General features: G+C 45.5%; 1 protein-coding gene across 1 annotated transcript in view; it reads left to right on the top strand.

The window, feature by feature from the left end:
• Window positions 1-3,488: 3,488 nt before the first annotated feature.
• LOC136633600 (uncharacterized) overlaps window positions 3,489-13,119 on the top strand; it is a 62,674-nt gene continuing 53,043 nt past the window's right edge. Inside the window, exons 1-3 of the mRNA XM_066609359.1 lie at window positions 3,489-3,528; window positions 4,037-4,516; window positions 6,292-6,330. Coding sequence (XP_066465456.1) covers window positions 3,489-3,528; window positions 4,037-4,516; window positions 6,292-6,330 — 559 coding nt within the window. The remainder of the gene's footprint in view (window positions 3,529-4,036; window positions 4,517-6,291; window positions 6,331-13,119) is intronic.

Genomic DNA, 13,119 nt, shown 5'->3' on the forward strand with positions numbered 1-13,119 from the left:
AAGCAGCCTCCACAGTACTGCACACGGTTAGATGTGGCCCTAAGAAGGACCGTTGGGGTTCTTGAAGCCTACACTAACTCCTAACACTCTCCCTACAGCAGCTCCAACACGATACCACTACCCTCAGCTATCTCACAACGCATCTGAGGCGAGCCGCGGGAGGGGCCGATTTTTATACTCGGGTGACACCTGATCTCCCCAGCCACTCACTGCAGGGGGGTGGTATAGGGCTTGAACGTCGCAGGGGGAAGTTGTAATGCCTTCCCTGTCTTTCAATTGGCCAGAAAAGCGCGTTAACGTCTCAGAGAGGAAAGTGAAAGTAACCCGAACATCGCGTGGTACTCGTTACGAGTAACGAGCATCTCGAACACACTAATACTCGAACGAGTATCAAGCTCGGACGAGTACGTTCGCTCATCTCTAAACAGAAAATACACACAGTGCATGTAAGCAGACTCAGGCTCCGTTCAAAGTCAGCAGTCTGGCCACTAAGAATTATTTGCAGGCCTTACGCATCTAGAAGAGGTTTTCTGTACAGTTAGCTGAGAAGTTATATAAAAGTTACATCAAAAAGTAAACGAAAAAAAAAGCTGAAAAAATAAAAAGGAAACATGAAGTAAGCAAGATGTCAGGACTCGCACCTAGTTGCTCCCATGCTCAAGGTGGCACATCTTCTGATTGACCTATCAGTCCTCTGGATCGCGCCCATGCAAAACCTTGCTCTTGTTCTTTGCTTCCAGTTTCATGCTCCGATGTTTCCCTGACTGGCTCCATCCTATTTTCCCTAATTAGTCTCCCTATATAAACCTGGCCCTGGCCCTCCCTCCTTGCGTGATTATTGTGCTTCCAGCCCCTAGCCAATCTGCTCCACTTGCATGCTCCTCTTACAAAAGGTAATTGCTCCCATGTACCAACCTCTGACTTTCCCTGACTACTCCACTTGCCTGCTCTTCTGTACTTCCTAGCTACTCCTGTGTACTGACCTCTGGCTTACCTGACTACTCCACTTGTCTGCTCCTCTGTACTTCCTAGCTGCTCCTGTGTACCGACCTTTGGCTTGCCTGATTACACTACCTGTCCATACTGGTTATGACTAGGACTCTGAACTGGAACCTGATCCCTACACAAGGGGTAGGGGACATGTCGGAGGTGGTGGAGGTGATAGAGGACAGGCCAAGTTGGCACTTCAAGCAACTCCCATTGAAGCAACATGTTCTGCAGTTAGCGAGGCAAACCCACTGCCATTTCCAAACAGTGGTCCTGCCCATGCGTTACATCTGTAGAGTGAATGACATAGCATGCCTCAAGTACAACCAGCTCCTCTTCCTCCCTGTCCCAGGCACACAGCAGTAAGTCTGCAACAGTCTGTCATGAGCATAACCCCTTTACCTCACTCCATGCCAAATTCCCTGCACCCTCCAAAGCAGGCCACATGGATCAGTTTGAGGGGCCGCTTGATCATTCAGTGTTAGTGATATCAAAAGGGCAGTCCAAACAACCAGAAGGAGAAGACCAAGACATTGAATGCACTGTTGCCCAACCAGTTTTTTCCTCTGGAGAGTAAGATGAGGGTGGGTCAGTACATGCAGCCAGCCCTCCACAGGCAATGGGAAAGAAGACAGAAGATGACGAGGTGCTTGACCAAACATTAACAGACAGGGAGAGTCATTATAGCAGCTTGGAGGAAGAGGTGGATGTTTGTGTAAGCACTCTGCCAAGGCAGTGAGTGGGGTGTTGCAGAAAAAAAGGGCAGTTCCACCACCCTCAGGTACTGCTAGTCGTAGCAGTAGCAACATCAGGCCCACAGCTAGGTCTGCTCATACAGCTAGGTCTGCTGTACAGCCTAGGCATTCTTTGAAACAGATGTGATGACAAAACAGTGATCATCTGTAAGATCTGCGGTAAGTGTTCAAAATGCAAGAAGAATGTAAACAACCTCCACACAACTTGTATGAACAGCCACATGAACTCCAACCACCAGCTGCCTTGAAGAGTTCACTGTGACATAGCTCACCTGGGCCAGAGGGCAAAAAGTTAGACTCATCCAGCTCCCTCTTTCACTGCTACAACTGTCTCATCCTCTAGCTATCTTCCTGTTCATGCAGTAGCCTCTGAGCACAAAGAGGTAGTGTCACCTCTGTCTCCTGAGATTTGTGGTACTATAGATGATCTGCAACTTTCCTGCTCAGGTGTGGGGGATTGTGCTGACTGGGTGTGTGTGTATCCCATCAGCCAATCACTCCAGGTCAGTACACATGAAAGCTGTCTTCCCAGGTGTGGGTGTGGTCAGGGTTCTCAGTTTGTCTCTGTGTGTGGTGTGAGTAGGTTCTGTGTTTGGTTGCTAAAAGAAAGAAATGGGTTTGGGGTTTTGTTTGGTTGTGTCGCTGGATTTCTGGTTCATGTAGGGAATAGTGGTATAGCCAGAAGCTGTGAAGTGGCCCACTAGCTTCCATATTTTGATCAAAATGTCAACTATTACATGGTATTTGTAGCATTTACATCTGCTACTAGTGTTTGCATTTTGGCTGCTGTATGGTGTGATTATGGCTCTGTGTGTCTTCTTACTCTGTCCAGCTGTCCCTGTCGGTAGTGGCATGTGTATGTGTCCTATACAGGGTGCGTGGGTTCTTATGAGCAGCAAAGGCCCAGATCTGAAGACAGCTGGGCTGCTGTTTATTGGAGCAATGTCCCTGCTCAGGTAGGTATGTGTCACTTACCCTAGTAGGGATGAAACTGAAAGGGAGAAGACACAGATTAGATAGTGGAAAAAAACATTTTGACAGTGAGGGTGATCAATGAGTGGAACAGGTAACACTGGTAGACAGCATTTTTGTTACAAAGAATTCTTTTTATAGAAATCCTTGAAAACACTAAATTTTGGTTACTTTGCTGTGGCTTAGCATTTTTGTTAAAAGAAATAATTTGAATGGTGTTCTTAGTTAAGTCATGAGTGCTGAATAAAAAAAAATGAAATCAGTTTTTTGCCTATCAGGCTCAGTTTTCTTGTGACACTCTACCCTTTTTATAGAAATCCTTGAAAATGCTGCATTTTGGTATTCTGCTGTGGCTTAATTTAATTCAGCAGTTGTAATTGTTGAAAAACAAATGAAATATACTAGGAATTACAATACAAAACCCTTAGGCCTCATGTCCAGTGGACAATTAGAACTACAAAATCCGCTCAGGTGTCCCGCACGTGTGATACACGCCCATAGGGATGCATTGGACACCCGCAGGTAAGTAAATACCTGCGGATGTCATTTTTCCCTGCCGCGTGGATCGTACGTGCGGGAAATCACCTGTAGTGTGCTTCATTTTCTGCGGGTCTCCCGCAGGCTTCCATTGAAGACTATGGAAGCCGACCAGATCCATGGTATACCCGCAGCTGAATTTCTGCTCTGCCGCGGGAGAGCAGGAATTTTAAAAAAAGAGTACACGATGCATGTGCGCGGCACACTGCCGAGCACATCCGCCGGGCAAAAGAAAAGATGTGGCTGCGATTGATGGGAACCCGCAGCGTCCGGACAGGTAAGTAAAATCAATTTTCAGGCCTCATGTCCGCGGGAAGGAGGGTTCCGCTGCGGGATTCTGCATGGAGAATCCGTGCGGGCCCTAATATCCTAGTGGACATGAGGCCTTAGTTTAGAAAGCCACCACCAGGAAATAAGGAAGGTTTGGCAACATTGCCCATGAGTCATGCTGGAACATGTACAAACATGTTCTGTTGCATCACTTGCCACCTGTATCTCAGCATTGAGAGTTCAATCAACAATTGCTGCTGGAAGTGACTGCTTGTAGTTTTACGTTTGTGAAGGTTTGTGTTTTGTCAATTCAGAAGAAATGCCTTGTACCTGTGCTAATAGCCCAAATTCTTTTTGTTATATCTGTGGAGAGTTTACTCTGAAATCGCAAAAACAAAAACTTAATCCTCTTGTAAAAAAGTGCTACAAGCTATATTTCGGGTGTAAGGTTAGTGAACAGGACCGCAAATGGGCTCCTGACATTTGCTGTTTGATATGTGTTAAATTCCTGACAGGCTGGTTAAAAGGAACACGTCGCATGCCCTGTGCTGTTCCCATGATTTGCAGGGAACCAACGGATCACACAAGAGACTGTTATTTCTGTCTGACAAAAATAGTAGGAATTGCCTCGAAAACAAGGAAACTTGTGCAATATCCTAACTTCCCATCTGCTAGAAGACCTGTATGTCACAGTGAAGAATGGCCAGTACCAGTGCCTCCTGAGAATGTGATAGTGAGTGAAGATGAATACAGTGATGAACATGCAGAAGACAGAGAAGGGGATATGTATACTGACCCAACATTTCAGGACCTCTGGGAATCAAATGAGCCCCACTTTTTGATTCAAGGAGATCTCAACGATCTTATTCGTGATTTAAATTTGTCAAAGCAACAGGCTGAGCTTTTAGGTTTGAGATTAAAAGGATGGAATCTTCTTTTTCGCGATACGAAAATGAGCAAAGTACCGCAGGAAATCAGGAAGGAAATCTTTTTAGGTATATTTCTTGACTTTTCTTTACTTTTATGTTGCTTATATTTTCGTTTCTTTGTGAACTGACCCAGTTTTTTTTTTTTAAACTCTTGTAGCAGAAGCGTGTTGTTTTGCAGATACATATAATAGCTATATACGCCGATACAAGCATTTACAAAAAACATTATCACATGAAAACTGAGGCTGACACAGACATTCTGAAATGAGATCTGGATTCAGAGAAGAATTATCTTCCAGAAACAGTGTGTTTTCTTCTTGTAACAGAAACATAGTTAATTTTGTAGACCAATGTTACCACGGGAGGTGGTGAGTTCTCCTTCAATGGAAGTCTATAAAAGGCTGGACAAATATCTGTCTGGGATGATTTAGTGCAGGGGTCCCCAACCACCGGGCCACGGACCGGGGCCGGGCCGTTGGATGTTTAGCGCCGGTCCGCGGCACCGCGGGGAAATTTTGCTCTAAACACAAGGCCCGCGGGCTGAATCCGGCCCGCTGCCTTGTGTTTTGTGGCCCGCGGCGTGCGGACGCCGCTCACCACTGAAGCGATTACCAGCGGGGGCGCCGCAGCACCCCGCTGGTAATCGCGCTGATCCCGGCGCACACTGACCTCTGTGCAGCCAGGATTCTCCTCCCCGAGTCCCCTGCTCATTAGTTCCGCAGGAGAGGACTCAGGGAGGAAGCCTTCCGGGCTGACGTCAGGGCAAGCAAACAGAGAGCGACAGCAGGGAGGAGGTAAGTATATGGGTTGGGGGGCTGCTTACTACTAGGGGGGGCTGCCTATTACTGGGGGGGGGCTGCCTATTACTGGGGGTGGGGCTACCTATTACAGGGGAAGAGGCTGCCTATTACTGGGGGGCTGGTTATTACTGGGGTGGGGGGGTGGGGGCTACCTATTACAGGGGAAGGGGCTGCCTATTACTGGGGGGGGTACTTATTACTCGGGGGGCTGCCTATTACTGGGGGAGGACCTGCTTATTACTGGGGGGGACCTGCTTATTACTGGGGGGAAGCTGCTTATTACTGGGGGTGGGGGCTACTTATTACAGGGGAAGGGGCTGCCTATTACTGGGGGGGTGCCTATTACGGGGGGGCTGCCTATTACTTGGGGGGGGTTATTACTGGGGGAGGGGGGAGGGCTACTTATTACAGGGGAAGGGGCTGCCTATTACTGGGGGGGGGGACCTGCTTATTACTTGGGAGGAATGGTTATTACTGGGGGGGCTACTTATTACTGGGGGGGAGCTACTTATTACAGGGGAGGGGCTGCTAATTACTGAGAGGTGGGGGCTGTCTATTACTGAGGGGTGGGGCTGTCTATTACTGGGGGGGGGGATAAATTATATGCTGCCCTATGTGTGTGCTGGGGGGGGGGGGGATAGACTATATACTGCCCTATGTGTGTACTGCCAGGACATTCTAAATGTCATAATTAAATAAGAATGGACTAAACTCCAACCCCTTTCATAACCCCGCCCTATATAACCAAAGCCCCGCCCATGTCCCGCCCAACCCTGCCGGGCCTTGTAAAAATGGTCTTGCTGGAAGCCAGTCCCTGGTGCCAAAAAGGTTGGGGACCACTGATTTAGTGAATCCTGCAATGAGCAGGGGGTTGGACCCGATGACCGTGGAGGTTTTTCCAACTCTATCATTCTATGAAGTTACATTGGATTTTGCTATCTGCATTTTCATAACGGCTGCTTTATTTTTTGTGGATATTGCAAAAATAAAAGGAAGTACCAGGAGATGGTAGCAGCTAATTAATTCTTTATTGTCTTTCAGATTTTTACAAGAAGATGGATGGATCTAAATCATTAACAGGTAAGTTTGGCTGAGAAAATGACGTATAAGTTAAAGGGGTTGTCCGAGTATAATTTTTTTTAAAGGCATGCTATAAAATAACAAAAGCATTGCTACTTACCTCTCTCCCCTATAAGCAGTGGAACAGCTCCAGTGAATCTCCTATTGTCAGCACTGGCTGAAAGTTAGGTGGAAGTTAGGTGACCCAAGCAGCCAATTAAAGGCCACTGCTTCCTTTCCCGAACTCCTGCAATCATGGCCTCTAGGATTTGAGCACTGATGCCAAGAAAAGGAAAATGACACTGTGGCCTCTGATTGGCTACAGCAGTCACCTGACTTCTGGACAGTGCTGATAGCAAAAGATTGACAGGAGTCGCTATAGTCTTCCAGGGGAGAGAAGAGAAGTGTCTATTCCTTTGTTATTTTATATTTCATCTCCCACACCTCTCCCTCACCACTGCTACCAATGTATTTGTGCATTGGTATATCCCTTTAGCACAGACGTGTCAACCTACCCATTGAAATGAAAAACGTTTGGTACCGTGTTAGCCAGTATAGCAAAATGTGATTGTTCTCAGCAAGAGAAACCAAGTAATCTTGTAGATATGATACCATTTAATGGCTAACATAAATACATTCTACAGCAAGCCTTCAAACCTACTCAGGGTTCTTCCTCAGGCATAATGAAATAAATATATATATATATATATATATATATATATATATATATATATATATATATATATATATATATATTCATGCATACCAATGACAAGGCACAGACATACCAAAATAGATCCAAAGAGGCATGTGTATATATATATATATATATATATATATATATATATATATATATATATATATATATATATATATGCCTTGTCATATATTTATGACCAGGCACAGACACGTTTATTTCTCTGCTCATCCTGTCCTGGTATTTTTTTAAGTGCAAATTAATCAAACCACGTCTGTGCCTGGTTATATGTATGCATGTATATGTAGTGGGCCAGAGGATCCTCCAAAATAGCCACATATTCATTAGTCCTGTGACACTTTGCTATGTGCTTCCAGGAGACATGGAAAGTGCCATACGTTGGAGAAACCTTGTTTCACCCTTCTTCCTAAGCTTAAAGCTTGGCAACAGCTAACTGCTTATTGGCCATATGTCATGCCCTCTCTGATTGGTCAGGGGGTATAGCGAGAGCTCAGAGCTGGGAACTGTATAGTGAGCCAGTATGCTGAGGGGGAGGAGAGGAGAAAGTGTGGGAACAAGACAGGAAGAGAAGGAGGAGTTAATGAGGAGTCTGCTTTAGAGAGTTGTCGTCAGAGGTCGTGTAGGAGGAGGTCAGCAGAGCGAGCAGCTACAACATGCTATTTTAGCAGGGAAGTCAAGATTCATCAGCTCCCTAGTCCTCCAGCAGTAAGGAGGAGAGAAGCTGGGACCCGTTCCAATGGAACAGTGAGTTACACAAAACCCGGTGAAGTCAAAGACAGGGATAGTTTAAGAAAAAGTGATATAGCAACACACCAGTGCTTACTGTGAAACCCACACTGCTTACCGTGAAGCATACACTGATACTAAGTATTTGGGAAGTCGGTGGAGCTTAAATCTGAGGAGGCTTCATTGAATATGTCCCACTATATAATACCTCTGCATTTAGGCATTGAATGAAAACACTATTCAAAACTCAGGCTATGCATGAGGAGTGTGAGGAATAATGAGTGTTACATACATCTGTCTATGTGTGTAGGACAAGTGTACAGTGGATACTATCCCTCTGATACACTGGTTGATGCCCCTATTATATGGACACACCTCCAATTCACAGGCCTAGTTGTTGGTACGACGTTGGTGTGTCCCTGTGTTGTTTGTTTTTCGTCGTATCCTTAGTCTATGTGTTTTGAAGCCCCAATTTTAAATTAATCAATAAAAGTTATATTTTAGGAATCTGTCCTGTGAATTGAAGAGGAAACTGTGTTCATTCAAATTCAACTGTGTTACAATGCATTGTTTCACTGCATAATCAATTGTTCTGTCAAACTTCTGCAAGACTGTCATTGCTGTATTGTGTTACCATACTCAAGCTTCAGTAAAACTGTGCACTTCCAATTTACTATTCAAAAGCTACCAGAACTGGTGTCAAATTATTTCCGCCATTGACCCTTACAGTCCCGGATGAAGTGCTGGCATCACGTGATGAACCACTGTTCATTCTAAAAAGCAATATATATTATTTGTGCCAGTGTGCGGTGACTGAACAGGACACCTTTGCCGCCAATGCTGGGAGAGATTGCAGAGCCACCCATGGCAATCATCTTGCAATCCCCGTGGTCTCCCTCACTTTCACGTGTCTTGCTCAGGCGCTGCATATATATATATATATATATATATATATATATATATATATATATATATATATTCATTCATATATATATATGCCTTTTCAGTTCTATTTCATTATGCCTATAGTCAAGAAAAGGTATCATATGTACTTGGTTTCTCTTGCCAAGAACAATCACACGTTAACCTACCCAGTCTTACAGTTAGTCACCCTATTTTTAGCCTCCCTCACACACTCACCCAGGGAATCACCCAGTTTATACCCTGTTGCTAGGGAGGGAAGCTAAAAAACAAAAACAGCCATTATCTGTTGGAGTAATCAAATAAATAGGGGCATGTAGACTTACCTTCCTTGCTCCAAGCTCTTGTTTAGCTCTGGCATTACAGCTGCATCCAGCATCAGCACATAGTATGTGAAGGTACAGATTACATCCTTATCATGAATGGTGTGAGGGACAAGTGTAGCAGTGATCAGAGTAAATTAACAGCTGGGAGCAGGAAGGATAAATATATATTTGGTCTCGAGACTGATTTTATTTGCCTAAGCTGGGGTCTCAATAAAGGCAGGAGTCTAGTTTGGGATGTGACCATATTTAGAAGGTCTAGTCTAGAGGGAGAAAACTTATTACAGAGGGCTATTTGTTGTGAGGTGTGGGCAGATGCTGATCATCTCATCAGTCTCCATGGCCTGGCATGCTGCACCTCATAGTGCTGCTTTGTTATGCTCCGCTCTCCATCCAGATCATCTGCCATAGTACAATTAGGCTGTGCATTTAGTAAAGCTCATCTCCCACCACCTTGTCATCTGATCTAGAGATAGCATTGTATTGTCAAGTCCTATATTTTCCCAGCCATACTAATCACGGACCACTGAAATCCTATAACGGTGGTGAATTTATCGCACGCGTGCCAAAAAAGGCACGCAAAGCCCTCCATGCTGGCACGCGCCGCCGTTGGCCACTCCCCACGAGAGGGAGGGGGTAAGTATATTGGGTCTCCGGAGTCACTTTTACTGCTGGGGGCCTTTGAGGGATGGCACTATTACTACTGGGGGCCGCTGTTGGATGTCACTATTACTACTGATGCCACTGTGGGATGTCACTATTACTACTGAGACTGATGTGGAATGTCACTATTACTTCTGGGGGCCACTGTAGAATGTCGATATTACCGCTGGGGCCACTGTGGGATGTCACTATTACCGCTGGGGCCGCTGTGGGGGGGTCACTATTACCGCTGGGGCCACTGTGGGGGGTCACTGTTACTGCTGGGGCCACTGTGGGGGGGGTCAGTGTTACCACTGGGGCCGCCATGGAGGGGTCACTATTACTGCTGGGGTACGTTTACACGTGATGGAAATGCTGCAGAATGACCTCAGTGGAAATTTCCATGGCAAATTCTGCAGCATTTCCTCATCCGAAAAGCAGTCAAAATCTGCACGCTGTCTATTTTGAAGCAGCCCTGTCCTTTTTCTAACGACGAAGGTAAAAATCATACGTCGTGATAAGCCCCGCCCCCTGATGTGTTGCTATAAATAAGTGGGTTTTGGGTTGCAGTTTGGGCACTCGGTCTCTAAAAGGTTTGCCATCACTGTCCTGTAGAGATCAGTGGTTTCGTTTTCTCCCATTATAGTAACGGGATTGTTCCCAGCAAGAGAAACTACATAAACTTGGAGATACTTAATAGCTAACAAAAATACATGATGTTGATGCGAGCTTCCAAACCTAAGCAGGGTTCTTCCTCAAGCTTAAATGAAATAAATGTGAAGAGGCATGCATATTTATACACACATACTTATGACAAGGCACAGACATGGATGTGAATAATATGAACTTAAAAGAATACTACCACAGAAATACAAACATCTTTAAAAAGTCACTGATAAGGGAGTGAAGGTTTTATGGTCCCCGAATATCCCACTATCTGGACCAAAATATGTTACAAAAGGGATCCTTTTCGCCTTTGTCTTTTCCTTTTCTGTTTGGGCCATTAAATCTAGTCTATCGGGATGAAGAACATGTAAATAAGAGATTAGTGGAAATGGCAAAAAAATTTGTAGATAGAGTATACCCGGACTCTCCAATTGAGGGGACAGTCTGCAGGGTGAAAAGGAAGTATAGACTAGAATATATAGTTGAAATACATCCCGAATCTGAGTGTAAAGAGAGGGTAACATAATTATGAAAGGACCACTTTATTGCAGTGATTATGGATTAGCCTTGCAGGTGAGATATATGTAGCAGGGTCTTGCAGACTGTCGGAAATCCATGACAAAACGCCGAGGTCTGGAGGAATGAGGTGTCAGGACTCTGGGTCCGGGAAACTGGAAGTCCCTGACAATACCCGCAACCCCTGTCCTTGCCTACTTGCCCCCCTGGGCTAAGCCCCAGGGCGACAACTGGGCGACGGTCCCTACACTCACTAAGGAAGGGGGACACTGGGACTAACAAACAGACAGACACTGGAACAAACAACAGCAAGGAGAGTCAGACAATCCGGGTCAGCAATGAGAGGGTACGCGGTACAAGAGGGTCAGGCAAAGGCAACGTCAGGTCCAAAGGCAGAGAGTCAGTATCCGGAGTCAGGAGTCAAAAATCCGCAGTACGCTGGTGTAGCAGGAAATCCAAACTAACACTGGCACTGGACTGCAGACACCAGCAGGTTTAAATGCTGTCAGAGCTCCCGCCCCAGGAGCTGATTGGGGCGGGGAGTCTGACAGCAGCTGAGTGCACCCAGCCCTGCAGGAGGCAGGAAAGGAGACACATGTCTGGTTGCTAAGATACCTAGGACGCGACGCGGGGCAACACCCACTGCGTCCCTAGCAACCCGGCGGCGAGGTGGAGCTCGGCGGCCAGGGGAGGTGACGAGGACCGGGCCCCCCCTCCGCCGCACAGCAGCCGCACGTGTGACAGGACCGGCGGTGCGGGCACGACGGACACGCGAACCGCCAGTCCTTACATGAGGTGGGGAGAATATCCCGTGGTGCTGGAAGTTCTCTGCGCACATGTGATTTCTCCTAGCAACAAGCACTCATGGGACTGTGCGGCGTCTGAAAGAGACCCTTCATGCAGCCGCAATAACCACCCGGAACGCGAGTAACACGAGATGTACAGAAAACACTTGCACAGACGCAGTGGAGGGGTCGGAACACCGGCGGTCTCCATGCTTATGGGTGAAGTGGATATGGGATCCCTGCTTTAGCTCCATGCATATAGTAGTTACCAGTAGTAACATCTAAAGAGTTAAATGAGAGGTAATTAACAACTGATACTATACATCTGTGTTATAAAGGTTGTCATTGGATATGTTTCAGTGAGCATCTGTATAAATGTGAATACACTGTGAGTATACTTTGAACTTGACAAAGACTAATACAATCGAAACGTCGCTGATTTTAATGTGGAGGAATAAAATGGATTTTTAATATTTTGCGCCATACTTGCTGCCACTTCTCTTTCTTGCTATATTGGACTGTGCATATGGAAGTATTGGCCTGGACTTCCTAGTGGCGTTGCAAGAGAATATAGGAGCCTTAGCAAAAGAATTTAGTTTGATTTAAAGAGTGTGCTGCTGACAATACTAAGTGGAAATGAATGTATTTGATGGCCTGGCTGTAAACGATGGACTTTTTGATGTGTTTTGGATGGAAGCTGTTCCATCTGAGGTATGTGAACCAATCAATCGGTTTCTGGTATAGGGAAGTCTGTATTGAGTTGTTTTAAATTTTTATGGTGGTGTCCAAAAAGTTGATTTTGGTATACGAGTAGCTTAATGTCAGGTTTATGATGGGGTGGAATCTCTCGTGGAATTTTACTAGTTCTTGTTCGGTGTTGGTCCAGATGATTATGATGTCATCAATGTAGTGGAAGTAGGCCAGTGGTTTGCAGGAGGCAAGAAAGTCACTCTCCTGTTTTGCCATGAAAAGGTTGGCATATTACAGTGCCATTTTACTGCCCATAGTGGTTCCAGTGAGTTGCATGAATATCTCTTTGTCAAAGGAGAAATAATTGTGTGTGAGGATGAATCTTGTCAGTTGTAGCACAGATTCAGAAGCAACGCCATTGGCCTCAAGGTGTACCTGGCAGGCGATCAGTCCATCTTCATGTGGGATATTTAAATATAAGGATTCCACATCCATGGTGGCCAGGATGGCGCCATCGGAGAGGTGACTTATGGTTGATAGGTTCAGTATGTCCGTGGTGTCTTGCAAGTAGAAGGTTGTGTTTCTTACCAGTAGTTTGAAGACCCTTTCTACCCATCTACCCAGAATCTTTCCGCTTTTTTTTCAAACTAGTGCACCATAGCGTGGAGTTTTACCACGTTCATGTGCAACTACGATTCGGGTGAAGAAGCCCTAATATTGGACTAAGATGGCGCTGTACAAATAAAGATTATTATTGTTATTATTATTATCTACATTGTCATAAGAACTGCTATATTTTTTGTGGGTATTGCAACAGTAAAAG

Source organism: Eleutherodactylus coqui, chromosome 6 (genome assembly GCF_035609145.1).
Source record: "Eleutherodactylus coqui strain aEleCoq1 chromosome 6, aEleCoq1.hap1, whole genome shotgun sequence".
NCBI classification, from domain to species: domain Eukaryota; kingdom Metazoa; phylum Chordata; class Amphibia; order Anura; family Eleutherodactylidae; genus Eleutherodactylus; species Eleutherodactylus coqui.